We start from the raw sequence: 14,187 nt of genomic DNA, 5'->3' as shown, positions 1-14,187 counted from the left end.
AGAGCGTCACTCAGCTTTACGTCAGTGCGGGAGGAACTTGGGGATTCTGAGTCTGCCTCCGAGTTATGGGCCTGTTCAGAGGTCATCCTGTCAGGAAAGACACATCAGGCCAAAATGATGAGAGAGACAGGAGAGCTTGCATGGGATCCACAGACATTAGCTATGTTTCCCATGTTTTTAATTTCAGGATTTGCCAGACTGTCGGTGTGCAAGCAGAAGGGACTCCAGACGAGGTTGTGTGCAGAGAGGACGTTGCCCAGGTTTACTGCACGTTGCTGGGCTGTCTGAGCGATTACACCACTGACAGCCGCGGGGACGTGGGAGCATGGTGAGCCGGACACGTTATCCTCACCCCCTGCTCCTCTCAGAATGTCCCGCCTAGGCCAGAGGTGGGGAGTTCATGCTGCTGCCCTGGTCCCAGCCTGGACCCTTTATTCCCAGGGCAGCCGGGGTTTCTGTCCCAGTCTCTCGTGTGTGCATCCTCCTCTTTAAAAAAAAAAAAAAAAAAAATTATTTATTTATTTTATTTTTTGGCTGCGTTGGGTCTTAATTGCAGCATGCGGGATCTTTTGTTGCAGCGTGGGCTTCTCTCTAGTTGTGGCTCTTGTGCTCAGTACTTGCGGCGTGCGGGCTTAGTTGCTCCGCGACATGTGGGATCTTAGTTCCTTGACCAGAGATCGAACCTGTGTCCCCTGCATTGGAAGGTGGATTCTTAACCACTGGACTGCCAGGGAAGTCCCTGTCCTACTCTTCACTGAAAAAAAAAAAAAATTAACTTCATAAAATACAAACATTGTTGTGTCTCCCTCGTCTAAGCCCCAGTTGTCTGCTCTCCAGTTTTACCTAATAAAGTTCACGCAAGGCCCCCATGCAACTGTTTAAAGCAGGAAGGATCTGAAACCATTTTGGGGAAGGGGAGTAGGGAGCACCTGGGTTTTCCAGGGATCCCGTTGTATATCATCATCTTGGCTCCTGCCTGATTGGGAATAAGACTTGGGGTGCACAGATTTCAGTCTCGGGAGGAGCCCTTCAGTTGCTTGTTGACCTGAAGGAGGCCTGTGTCATTGTCAGCCGAGCGCAGGGAAGATGCTCATGCCGCTATGCTCGGATCCCTGCCTGAATTCGCTTGTATTTCCTTTCCAAGGTTTCAAAAGTACTTTTCTGTTTACTAGATATAAGAGACGAAGTTGCCATTTTGGAGAAGCTGAGAAGTTCTCCTACAGCTTATGTTGGAACCTCTTCTAAGTGTTTTTATTCACATTCTCTCCTTCAAGACCCCCCTGTAAACATGCCTTGGGATGAGGGGCTCACTGTGGGCCGAGCACCGGGTGAGGTGTCGCTGACATTGAGAGGCAGTGGTTTACTTGTTTATTACAACAATGTGAAAAAAAGTTAGCTTTAATTTCGTCTTGTATTTTCATTCATAACATCCTTGGCTGGGTTTTTCCCCCTTCTCTGTGTCTGCTGGCCTTTCCTGCCTCTTCATCCACCAGGAGTTCTCTTATCGCATTCGCTGCTTTCCTTTCCTTCTTCTGTCCTGAGATGGCCTTTGGGGCACGGCTCCCATGGGGGCCTGAGGACTGTGCATGTGTCTGCACAGCATATCCAGGACCCCGGGGTCCCCCAGACAGTGGGAACATGGGGGTGCTCAAGGGGGCCACAGCACCTCCTCGGGCCCGTGTCCTCAGGGAGGTCCCAGCACGGCCGCCTGAGCCCTTTGTTGCCCTGTCCTCGGTGGGACGAGGCCGTGGCAGCTGTGCCTCTTAGGGTCTGTGCAGGTGAAGATGCTCTGACCACAGCCGGGGCTCACGTGTCTGCCCTGGACACTGAGACACTCTTCCTGGTTCTTTGCATGGCATGTGGCTCTGAAGTGGCTCCTGGACACTCGTAGGGTTCTGCTTCATCCTCCCAGAGGGTGCTGGTGGCCTCGCAGCAGGCAGTGGGTCCGCTTTGAGTACAGCGCCGTGGTCTCTGCCTCACCCGATACGGGCGGCTGCTCAGGTTCTGCTCTGCTGCCTGTGTGGTGGAGTTGTGGGTGGTGGTCCTCTGTGAACGTGGGGGCCCCTTCTCGGGCCCCTTTAAGGGGAGCTCTTTACTCTCTGTAAAGTTCAAGCCAGAAGGGCAGTGGGTTTTCATTGGTGTTACAGTTGCCACTGTGGCTGCCCCCAGAGCATGTGGAACATAAAGTGAACAGAGGAGGTCCAGCCAGTGCTGTGCACATGCAGGAGTCCCCTCTGTGAATCTTTAATTCCAGAGGTTTATCTGAGCTCTGCAGTGTTGGGTCCTTTTCCAGAGATCCTAGTTCTCTGTAGAAGGTCTTCATCTTTTTCATTTGTTTTCCTTCTTTCCTTTTTTTCTTCAGCGTGTTCCTCATGGTTACTTTAAAGACTGGCCATTTACTCCAATATCCATGTCATCCATGGGTCTATTTCTGTCATCTTCTCTCTCATTATTGTTAACACTTGGTCTTTTTTTTTTTTTTTTTAACATTCCTTGTAACTTTTAACTATCCAGAAATTGTGAGTTCAAAATTGCAGAGATTTGGGGTTGTGTAATTTCCTTGCAGCAAGATTTAAGTTTCCTTTTGTCAGGCCTCCTATATTGTGTGGGTGGGTCACCTGCTGTCCTCAGGGCTGGGGTTGGCTGGCCCTTCTGCCCACACCCGCAGCTCTGACTGAGGGGCTTCCCAGGGCCCTTTTCCTGCACATGTGCCCCCCCAGCTGCCGGCTTCTGGGGTTTTGGACCCGCACCCTGTGCTTGTCCAGTTAGGAGCTGGTGAGGGCCCCAGGGGCGTGTGCTGCAGGCTTTAGCCGCTCCTGTTTCCTCTCGCCAGTCTTTCCCTGTAGTGCTGTGCCTGTGGGTGCTGGGGGTCCACAGGGGATGCTCTGTCCTCCCTCCCTCTCTGCCCTGACCCACCCTGGCACCTTCAGAGGGTCGTGCGTGTTGTGTCCTGAGCAGCAGCTGGCTGGCAGCTGTACCTCGGTGTCTGAGCCTGTCCAGCTCCCTCGGCCCCGGCCTGTCTGTCTCATGCCTCCGAGCACCACCGCACCTGCACTCAGTGCTTTGGCTGCTGGGCCTCTCCGGGGCTGGGGCCTCTGTCCGTACAGATCCGAACAGCACAGGCTATCTCCCATGTGGTGCACACTCCTTGGCGGGAGGGTGGGTGCCCCAGGCATACAGGACCTGCTGGCCCTGGCGACGTGGGGCAGTGTCTGTGGTCCCCGTTGCCCAGCGTGTCTGACCTGGGTTGAGTGTTCTTTGTCCCAAGTTTAAAATGATGCTTTTTCACTCTGGAGTTAGGCCAGCAAACATGAGCTGCTCCACATACATCTGTCCCTCGAAAAGCCCTTAAGAGTTTTTCTGCTGGGAACAAACTTTGTAGAGTGGGTATATTTTGTGTTTAAAGGTTCATGGGAAAATCAGCGTTGTTTCTGTGTGTGTACTTGTGAGAGAGTTTGCTGGGAACTGGCCATTAGTCTTCAGGTGTCAAACAGGTGTCTTTGTTCAAGGTAATGTGTGAGAGAAATATTTCTGGAGGAAAGGCTGTCGGCGGCCTTTGTCGAGCCTCCTACATGTTTCTTGCCCTGGGTTGAGGGTGTCTGAACCCGACCCCGCAGAGTGGCTGATGGTCACATAGCTCACCCCTCCATGTCTCTGCAGGGTCCGCGAGGCCGCCATGACAAGTCTTATGGACCTGACTCTTCTGCTGGCAAGGGACCAGCCAGAGCTCATCGAGGCCCCGGTGTGAGTGTGTTCTCCCGCTGCGTGGATAGGGTCTGCCCAGGTCCTCCCTCCTGACACCACAGCCCCTGCTCCTGGCTAGGCCTCCCTCAGGGTGCAGGCCTGTTGCAGGACAGCCAGCTTCCTGGCTCAGGACCCCTGTGCCGAGCACCTGCTGCTGCTGGGGACTGGCCATCCTGTCCCCCATTGGTTCCCTGGGCACCGGGCTGCCTCTGGGTACCTTGCTGGCCTGGTATCACCGTGCCCCTTCTGTTGCCGAGGCCCCTGAGGAGACCTGGGCATTGCTTCCTCGACACCCCCACCCCGACTTCCTCCTCTGGCTGCAGGCACCCCATCCTCCCATTTCTTCCATCTCTTCTCACACACCAGCCAACCGGTAGCCCTATCAGTCTTCACTGCTTCCACTCCAGATCTCCCACTTAGGTTTCTGGGCTGTCAGATCCTGTTCCCACCCGCAGCCAGGGTGGCACATGTGCCCACTCTCATGTTCCAGCTGAGCTAACCCTGCGCTCTCGGTTTGCAGCTGCCAGCGGGTCATGTGCTGCTTAGCCCAGCAGGCGAGTGAGAAGATTGACCGGTTCCGGGCGCACGCAGCCCGTGTGTTCCTGGCGCTGCTCCACTGGGACGGCCCCGCCATCCCCCATGTGCCCCACCGGCAGGAGCTGGAGAGGCTTTTCCCCAGGTACTGGTGCTGAGTTCCCGGTGGGGCAGCTCTGTTCCCAGCGGGGCGGCCCCTCCAGCTTGTGCTTCTGTCTTGCAGGTCCACTGTGGCCTCTGTGAACTGGGGCGCGCCATCGCAGGCCTTCCCTCGCGTGGCCCGGCTCCTGGGGCTGCCTGCCTACCGTTACCACGTGCTGCTGGGGCTGGCCGTGTCCGTGGGCGGCCTGACCGAGTCCACGGTGAGCAGGCGCCTCAGTGGGCCTTCCCAAGAGGGAGCGCTGCCTCCTTCCTTCCTTCCATCCTTCCTTCAGGAGGCTCTGCTGGGGCTCAGTGTGCCTGCGGGGCAGGTGGGGGGTGGGCGTTACCCCTGATCCACTGGACAGCGTGTGGGGCATGAGCTCAGGGGCAGGGAAACTGCAGATGCAGATGATGCAGCTCCTGTGCTCCCTGGCTTTTTTGCCGGCCTCGATTCACCCTCCCTGCACATCAAGCACCCCGCGGTTCCCCAACCTGTCTCTCCAGGTTCCTGTTTCCTGTCTGTGCATTTTCGTCGTGGTTCGTTGTTTTCTCTGTTCTTTTGTGTCGTCTCCCCTGCCTGGGCCCCTCCCTCTCCCTCTCGCCTCTCATCGCTCCCTGGGCCCTGATTCGGTGTTTCCTGAACTGGTGGATTCGTGGTTTTCGTCACTTCTGGAAAGTTCTCCACCGTCCTCATTCCCGCCCACAGTCCATCCTCTCCGCCTTCACACTTCTTTTCAAATTACTGCCGTTTCTGCAGTTCTGTGTGGCCTGCTCGTTCCCTCCCACTGTTGCATTTTTTGGTGTTTCGGTAGAGTTGTATCTTCATTACGATTCAGTTTGTTCTGAAATCTGTTTCTCGTGCTTTTCCATCACACGCTCATCTTTGTGACTGCATTTCTCTGTAATAACACAATATCCTCCTACATTCTGTGTCATGTGATCCAGTGTCTGCTGTCAGAGGGAGGCCTGCATCTGCTTTCTTGCTCTGTAGACTCCTTCGTGAGGACTCATCAGTTGGGTGTTGGTTGTGCGATGGTGTTAGCTGTTGACCTGAGGGGAGGTGCCTTTGCTTTTGCTCCCCAGCAGCGGTGGTCGCCCAGATACCGCACCTCTAAGGGGTCCAAATTTAACAACAGCATGTGAGGGCTTGGGTTGTGCTGTTGCGTCCAGAGCTGCGTTTCCAATTCGGGTGCCTGCACTGTGGCCGCGCTCGTGACCAGCCCGGACAGGCTCTGAGGGATCCTGACGCTCTGTAGTGGATGTTTTGAGTCTGTCACCGCAGCCAGCCCTGGGGCAGGGGGTGCCAGGAGTGGGGTGGTCTTGTCCTTCTTACAAGAATGCCGTATTACAGGTCAGGTACTCAACACAGGGCCTCTTTGAGTACATGAAGGGGATTCAGAACGACCCGCAAGCCCTGGAAGACTTCACTGGGACCCTTCTGCAGGTCTTTGAGGACAGCCTTCTGAACGACAGGTGAGTGGTGGGGCTGTTCGCAGTGGTTTCTCAGATCTCCAGGGTCTCATTTCCCAGCAGGGCTCTGAGGGGAGGTAGGGTGGGCCCAGGTGAGGAACGTGGGTGCAGCCAGGCAAGGGCATGACCAGAGTCACCTTCCAGGCCCCTCGCAGCCTGCACTCTGGGCCGGTTGTATACGTTGGAAGTAAAGTGACAGAGGCTGTGAGCCAGGAGAGCTCGTGTGGCTCTGGCCTGTGGTGCTCCCTGGTCACGCACACTGACATGTCAGTGCCACCGTTCAGACACGTGGTTCACACACAACCACGACCATAGAGAAGATGAGATCTCAGCCTGCCAGGATTGGAACGTGACCTGTTTTCTAAATGTTTTTGCTGTAGCATTTTGTTAACTGCTTTTCCAAGAAGATGGAGTGCAGACCCAAAAGCCCTACCTCAGAATTGGGGATGTTTCCTGCACTTTCTGAGAGGGCTGTTCCTGGACTCCGTTCTCAACTGTCCCAGAGCATCTGGGCCCCTGGTTGCCACCGCATGGCTGCAGGTCCCCTCATGCAGGCCCTTGTCCTGTCCCTGGGATGCACAGATAGCTCTCAGCAAACAGACACTCAGGCCATTGGTCTTTGCTCTTTCCGCGATGAGCAGCTGTCTGGAGGCGTAGAAGACATGTAACAAAGCGCACGTCAAGTGCACAGTCTGAGAAGTTCTGACTCATGTCAGCAGCCATAAAAGCAATCAAGACACTGAGCACATCTGTCACCCACAGTTGCCTCCTGCCCTTCTAACCCCACCCCCCCAGGGTCCCCCAGCCCCAAGGTGACCACTGATCTGCTTTCTGTCACTGTAGCTTACTTGGCATTTTCTAGAACATTACTTAAGTGGGATCATGCAGTGTGTGCCCTTTAGTGTCTGGCTTCTCAGATGCTGCGTGTTTCTTTTAAAGTCACCCTTTTTAGTGCTGAGTTCTATTGTGTGGTTACATCACAATTTGTTTACCTGTGGATAGGCACTGGGGTTGCTTCCAGGTTGAGGCAGCTGCAGGTGAAGCTGTGATGAACATTCATACACAGGCCTTCATGTGGAATTGTCTTTCCTTTGCTCTTGGGTGAATGGTAAGGAGTAGACTGGCTGGGGTCACAGGGCGGGTGAATATTTAAAACTGCCAGACTGTTTCCTGAAGTGGCTGCACCGTTTTCCTGCTCACGGCCTCTGAGAGTTCTGGGGGCCCACGTCCTCACCATGGCTGGAGTGGTCGGTCCTTTTCATTTTAGCTGATCCAAGGGGGTGTGGTTTCTCGTCGTGGCTGTAATTCGAGTTTCCCTCCTGACTGAGGGTGCCGGGCACCTTCTCGGGTGCTTGCTGGCTGTCTGCATAGCCTCTTTGGTCAAGTATCTGTTCAGATCTTTTGCTCATTTTTAAACTGGGTGCTTCTTTTTTACCTTGCTGCCGGGTTTTGAGATTTTCTTATACATACTGGACAGGTCCTTTGTCCCAGCCTCTAGCTTGTCTTCCACACTCTTAACAGTCTCTCTGTTAAGAACAAATATTTTGCATCTTGATAAACTTGTTTGTACTCTTGTTGTTCTATGGATTGTGTTTTCTGTGTCATATCTAAGAAATTTCTGCCTACTTCAGGGCTACAAAGACTTTCTTTTACGTTTCCTCCTAGAAGTTTCATAGTTTGAGTGTTCCGTTCAGACCTCAGGTCCGTTTGGGGTTGGTTTCTGTGTGACGCAAGCTACAGGTCCAGGTCTGTGTCCTGGTTTTGCCTGTGGACGCCCAGTTGCTCCACGTGTGGGAAAGACTGACCTTCCCACTGCGTTGCTTTTGCATCATTGTCAGAAATTGTGGATGTGCAGCCCAGTTTGGGACTTTTCTCTTCCTTGATGTGTTTGCTTGTCTTCATACCAGGATCACACGGTTTTGATCACTTGAGCTTTGCCACAATAATTATTATTTTTTTAAATATTTATTTATTTAGGCTGTGCCGGGTCTTTAGTTGTGGCCCCGTGGGACCTTCGTTGTGGCGTGTGGACTTCTCAGTTGTGGCATGCAAACTCTTAGTTGTGGCATGCATGCGGGATCTAGTTCCCCGACCAGGGATCGAACCCACCCTCCTGTATTGGGAGTGCTGAATCTTACCCACTGGACCACCAGGGAAGTCCCTGCCACAGTTATTTAAATTGAGCAGTACTGGCCCTCCAGCTTTGTCCTTTCTTCCTGGAACTGTCTGGGCTCTTCTTCATCCTTTGTGTTTCCATATAAACTTTAGAATTGGCTTGTCATTTTCCGCACACGTCCTGCCAGGATTTTGGTTGGGCTTGAGTTGACGGCCGTCCAGGGAGAGCCCTCGTCTCAGCAGCACTGAATTTCCTACGTGCCCAGGTCTTCCATTCCGCTGGGTTCTGGTACCTGGCGTCTCACACATGTCTTCTCTCCCAGGGTGTCTGTGCCACTGCTAAAGATGCTGGATCAGATGCTAGCCAACGGCTGCTTCGCCATCTTCACCGCCGAGGAGAAGTAAGTGTTCAGAGAATAGCTGGTGAGATCCAGAAATCCGGCTTCTAGGAGATAGCTTTCTAGTATGTTCAGGGTCAGTTTTTATACACAGTGTAAGTGCCACCAAGAAGCACTGGCTGCTCCCACATGGGGGTGGGGGCCCCTGCTGCAGCCCTGCTGTCCAGGTGGGAAACAGAGCAGGTGACGCGTCCCCTCTGACGGGGGCCTGCAGTCAGGGCAGTTATGGACAACGGGCAGGACGATGAATGGGGATCGCAGAGGGCCATGATGGTCACGGTGCTGGGATCTGGTCCAGGTGGAGAGCCCACCTCAGACAGGCCGGGTGGGTGTGGGCGCAGGGAGTGGGTCTGAGAGGCCGCTTCCCTCCTCTGCTGTGTTCAGGGCTCCTCAGCTGCCGAGCACAGGTACCCTGCAGCCACTTCATCGGCCTCCCTGTTTGAGGCTCTGGTGCCTTGGGGTTAATTTTCTCCCACTTCTGAGGTCTCTGCTGCTTGATCGGCTGCTTGATCTCAGAGCTTCCTGCTCGGCTGGTGGTGACAGTCGTTGTGTGTCATCTTTCTGTGGGTTCTTCCCCAGTCTGGGGCAGTGTCCTTGCACTGATCAGGGCTTGGGTGAATCCTTGGGGGCCCTCTGCCCTGCAAACCAAAAACTCAGGGTGGCACCAGGTTCTGCCCAGGTCCCCTCCATAGGCAGGAAGCTAGGCAGTTGCAAGCTCACCACCTTTGCCTCCCAGGCCTCAGTGGTCACCGTCCTTTGCAGCCTGCTGTCTAGTGAGTTTTGTTCACTTTTAGTTCTTCCAGGTGGGAGCGAGATCTGGTCCCTGTCGTTACATCTTTGCTGAGATGCTCAAACGCTCTTTTAACTGAATAACATCAAAAGGTTTCCACTTTAATTTGCCGATGGTACATCACAGCATGTTTCTTATACCTACTGTCAGAGCAACTTGTGCATTCACGGGATATGCCCCATGGTGTGGGATATGATCCTTTTATACATTGTATGACTGTGCTTACTAAATATTCTGTTTCAGATCTTAACCTATTTTCCTGGTTTGAAAATTTCAAAATAAAATGGTAGGAGAAAATAGTACCCCAAGTGTCAGGCTCACCTCCCGCAGTGGGGGGTCATGGGCACTCCAGCTGCTGCTGCTGCTGGAGGGGAGTCTCGGGGTCCAGGAAAGGGGGTGCTGCCGTGCAGGAGACATGGGAGCCGGGGATCTGGAGAGAGCAGTGGGCCCCCGTGCGTGTTGCCGAACACCACCGGTTGCAGATCAGTGTGGGTGTGAGGGGGTGAGGCAGCCAAGGGTGACTGTGGGCTTCCTGGACTGGCCACTGGAAGGGGGCAGTGGTTCTCAGACAGGAAGGCTGGATGGAGTCGGTGTGGACCAGAGAGGCCTGGAGGTCCAATTGGAAGGCTGTCCTAGCAGGTCAGGCTGCTGTAACAGAAATACCACAGCCCAGGAAGTTAAACACCAGAAACTCATTCCTCCTGATGCTGGAGGCTGAATGTCCGAGATAGCACAGGGACGCAGTCTCGCTGTGTCTTCCCATGGCAGAAAGACCACCACTTGCGTCTCCTCTTTGCAGGGCACTGATCCCACCGTGGGTTCCATGTCATGTTCTAATTGCCTCCCAAGGCCCCACCTCCTAACACTCTCATGTTCCAGATTAGAGCTTCAACGTAGGAATCTCGGGGACACAAACATTCAGTTCATAGCAGAGATGTTTGGTTTAAGATGCTTGTTAGATCTCGTCCAGAGGAGATGGATCTTCCAGGCTGGAACTCGGTGGAATGTCCTCAGAAGATGGGTGGTATGTGGTCCCATGAGACCACCAGGGGGTCAGGTGTAGACAGGTGGCCAGGGGAGGTGTGTAGACAGAAGCGCTGTGACAGAGCTGTAGGGGTGCCCCATCGTTAGGGAGACGGGGAGCAGAGGTGAAGCAGATCTACCAGGAAGAAGGTGAGGCGGAGGGGCAGTCACGGGTCGTCGATGATGTGTGCCGAGTGGTCACGTCGGCTGAGGACAGGAGTGACCACGGCCCTCAGCGACCTGGTGGTCACTTGGTCCCTGACAGGCATTTCAGTGAGCTGTGGGGAGAAGCCGGTTGGATCAGGGAGGGGTGGGGCTGGCGGGCAGGCTGGCCGAGAGGACAGTGGTGCCACGTGGATGGCAGGTGGCAGGGGTGCCACTGGGGGGCTGAGGTCTCCTTTAGCCTGAGAAGACGGGAGAGTCTCCCTGGGCCCACTTCTGGTCAGGGGAGCTGCTGTCACAGGCTGACCCTGAAATGGCCACCATGGGCGGCTGCTTTCTGCCTGCCTAGGGCGGGAGGTCTGTCCTGCGCCCTCATGCGGGAGTCTGGTGAGATAAGGCTCTGCCCCCAGCCGTATCCCAGGTCACCTGGCCAGTGGACGGGAAGAGGGAGCGTGGGGCCACTCAGACATTGTACCTCAGCCCTCGTTGTATGGCCAGAATTGGCCTGGGGCTGCGGCTCCGCAGGAGAGGAGCATGTTCATCTCACGGGGACTCACGCTGGTCGTGGCCACTGTGGCCCCATGTTCTCCTCGGCCAGGCAGAGCCGGGGAGGATGCCTCCAGTCCCTCCCTGACCCTCCAAGGACCTGGACCTGGAAGTGAGTGAGTGGGGCCTGGTCACGATCCGGTCGTCCTCTTTTGATCTTGGGTTGAGCCTGGCGCCGACACGGCACACGTTGGCTGGGCTTGCAGCGGGGCTGAGTTCTGGGTGTTCCTGTTACGTCGAGGCCCCACCAGGGGTCAGCCTGCCCTCCTGTTGAGGGGCCGTGAGGCCAGGGAGGTGCCGCGGGGAAGGTGGTTTGTTGAGTACACGCGACAGCGGGTGTCTGTCCCCTGCTGCACTTGCAGAGGAGCCAGTTACATGCCCTGGTGTTGACGTGCCCTGGTGCATGTCCCCAGGGGCGAGGCTTCTCCTCGGGGGTGGCCGCCATCATCAGATGTTCCCCGGAAGCCCACCTCTGGGTCCTGTGCTTTCCTTACAGCCACCCCTTCTGTGTGAAGCTGCTCGCGCTTTGCAAGGAGGAGATCAAGAAGTCCAAAGACGTCCAGAAACTGAGGTCCAGCATCGCGGTGTGAGTTCCAAGTAACTCACTGAGGCGGTAAAGGGAGGGGCCGGCCCAGCAGCCGAGAGCATGGGGTCGGGGGCGTTCTGATGTCAGGGTGAGAGGCGGGTGGCCCTGGTCACGCCGGCTGGTGTTCCCGGTGGAGCAGGTGGGCCTGGCCACAGCCTGCCCACCCTTGGACCAGCCTCCCAGACAGGTGGGCGTCGGGTCAGGGAGTGTTGTCATAGAAAAAGCCCCGATTCCCCAACACTCTGGAGATCTGGATGTCCCCACCTGCGGGGAGAAAGTGGACGTGAACCCAGGGCTGCCTCCCCAGTGGAACAGCCCTGAGGCCTGGGGGTCACCATGGGCAGCACCTGGGGGCCTCCCATCCCATGCAGACTGGCAGGCCCCCCAGTGAAGTGAAGGTGTGGGGTATCCAGGCAGCAGGCGTGGGCGGGGGTCAGCTCACCAGAGTGTGGGGTCCCCGCAGGTTCTGTGGGCTGGTGCAGTTCCCCGGAGACGTGAGGAGGAAGGTCCTTCTGCAGCTCTTCCTCCTGCTCTGCCACCCTTTCCCCGTGGTGAGTGTCTGCAGCTCCAGGCCCCACTCGGGGCCAGCATCCTGGCCTGCACATTGGCGCCAGAGTCTGATGCTTCCTGGTGTTGGCACAAGCGGACCTTGATGGGGGGCGGGTCCTCATCAGGGTGGGCGGGGCATACTGTGCCTGTGGCTGTGGCAGCTGCAGTGTGATGGTTGAGCCTGGCCCCTGGGGGCGAAGGGCCTGGGGCCAAATGTGCCCCTGGACCCCCAGGGAGTGAGCCCAGGCGCCAGGGAAACACCCGACGCTGGCTGGGACCCCTGCCCCCTGGGATCCTGGCCGCAGGTGCACCCAGGTGCCCTGCCACGAGGTGGGTGGGTGGGGAGTTTCAGCCCATTGGGGTCCTGCAGGCTCTGGCTCAGGGGCTCCTGGAAGGTGCCTACCCCACAGCCCCCACCCCAGGGTCGGGTTTCCCAGGAAGTCTGTTCTTTCCCTTTGGCAGAAGAAATGCTCTTCAGATAACTCAAATGTGACACCTTCTTTAACAGCTAAAGTAACTTTAACTCTCATCTAGCACAGCTGTTTTCAAAGTGGGGTCACTGGACGCCCCTCCCCCCACGATCAGAAATGCAGACTCTCAGGCCCTGACCTGCCAAACCAGGAGCTCTGGGGGTAGGCCTCGGGATTCCGAGAGCACCTGTTCCATGAAATACGTTCCCCTCTCAGGGACAGCTAGAAAAGAAGGCAGGTGAGAGGACTTCTCTGATAAGGTGCAGGTTTTTAATGAAGCATTTCAGTAAGAATGATGCTCCTCCTGATAAGGGCCTCTGGGGGACCACAGGGGAACGGGGCGCCCCGGGCTGAGCGCATCTCGTGGTCACTCATCAGTTGTGGCCACGGTCTCCTGAGCGGCGGTCCAAGGTCAGCTCCTCTTAACTGTCTGCCCGGCGAGCCTTTCCTGTTTTACTTGGACTCTGGGCCCCCGGGAGGTGCATGGGCCCTCGTCCCTGCTTCCGGGCAGGGTCCCGTCAGCTCTGCTCTCTGTCGTGGGCCTTCCCCTCCCACCAACTCCCTCTGTCCCTCCAGATCCGGAAGAGCACGGCCAGCCAGGTGTATGAGATGGTGCTGACCTACGATGTGGTGGCTGCGGACATCCTAGATGAGGTCATGGCTGTGCTCAACTGCACGGCCTGGTGAGCATGGGCCCTTGCCCTCTTCCCGAGAGTGTGGCGGGTGCAGTGCCAAAGTGAGCGGGACTCCCAGAGCCTGTTTGTGGTCTCTCCCAAAACCCTCCAGAGCAAAGAGGGAAGACGGGCTCCAGCCCTCCGCCTCAGCTCTGGGTTTACGAGGAGGCAGTGGTGTCTGTAACCGATCTCTCCTCACCCACGTGTCTGCGTTTCTGTAGCACAGGCTCACTCCTTACACCCAAGAGAGGCTGGGTGGCCAGATGAGGGAGGAGGGGGATCTTCCTGGGGGGTTCAGGCTGGAAGATTTTCAAAGTGAAATTATTTTTTCCCAAATACAATTTTTGTAAGTGAAAAGGTGGGTTGTTCTGAGCACTGATTGGTTAGAGGCTGACTTCCTATTTCTCTGTGGTCGCTTTTCTGTTGATCATGTCACGGCTCTGGGTGCCGGTGGGCGCTGGTGCACCTGTTTCTGCGGTTTATTGCGGTTGAAGTCACTCGAGAATGGCAGCTCCTGCTCCCTGAACTTGTGGTGTCAGAAATGCAGGGGAGTGTGTGGCATGGCAGGCAGTTTCTCCCTCCTCGGGGACACGCCACCTGTGTCAGTTGTGGCCCCCAAGGAGCAGAAGGGTGTTGAGTGGCTGCAGCAGGAGCCCCCAGGCCCAGACTCGCCGCAGAGGAGAGCCGTCCACTGGCCTTTGCTCACTCTTGGTGGAAAAGGCCACATGTGGACACGTTCAAAAATCAAACAGACGGAGGGAACCAGGAAGAAGTTGTCCTCCCTCCCACCCCAGACACCCACTTCCCTCCCAGACAGCCAGGGTCAGCTCTTGTTCCAGGTCGGGTCTCCAGGTTCGTTTTAGGCACAGTTTCCTGCCATCTCTGTTGGCTCCTCAACTCTGAGCTTGGGCGGCAGGTTTGAAAGAGGGGGTGTTGGGCTTCCCTGGTGGTGCAGTGGTTGGGAGTCCGCCTGCCGACGCAGGGG

The 14,187-nt window shown here is 56.1% G+C and overlaps 1 protein-coding gene across 1 annotated transcript in view; it reads left to right on the top strand.

The window, feature by feature from the left end:
- Positions 1-14,187, top strand: part of TBCD (tubulin folding cofactor D) — a 181,426-nt gene that overhangs the window by 158,132 nt on the left and 9,107 nt on the right. Inside the window, exons 29-37 of the mRNA XM_007456808.1 lie at positions 188-328; positions 3,661-3,744; positions 4,265-4,423; positions 4,502-4,640; positions 5,771-5,892; positions 8,328-8,405; positions 11,420-11,509; positions 11,973-12,060; positions 13,105-13,211. Of these exons, the coding sequence (XP_007456870.1) occupies positions 188-328; positions 3,661-3,744; positions 4,265-4,423; positions 4,502-4,640; positions 5,771-5,892; positions 8,328-8,405; positions 11,420-11,509; positions 11,973-12,060; positions 13,105-13,211 (1,008 nt within the window). The remainder of the gene's footprint in view (positions 1-187; positions 329-3,660; positions 3,745-4,264; positions 4,424-4,501; positions 4,641-5,770; positions 5,893-8,327; positions 8,406-11,419; positions 11,510-11,972; positions 12,061-13,104; positions 13,212-14,187) is intronic.

The sequence above is a fragment of the Lipotes vexillifer genome, unplaced genomic scaffold, assembly GCF_000442215.2.
Source record: "Lipotes vexillifer unplaced genomic scaffold, Lipotes_vexillifer_v1.1 scaffold299, whole genome shotgun sequence".
Lineage (NCBI taxonomy): Eukaryota > Metazoa > Chordata > Mammalia > Artiodactyla > Lipotidae > Lipotes > Lipotes vexillifer.
Note: the sequence above shows the minus strand (reverse complement) of the source record. Positions and strands in the feature narration are given on the sequence as shown.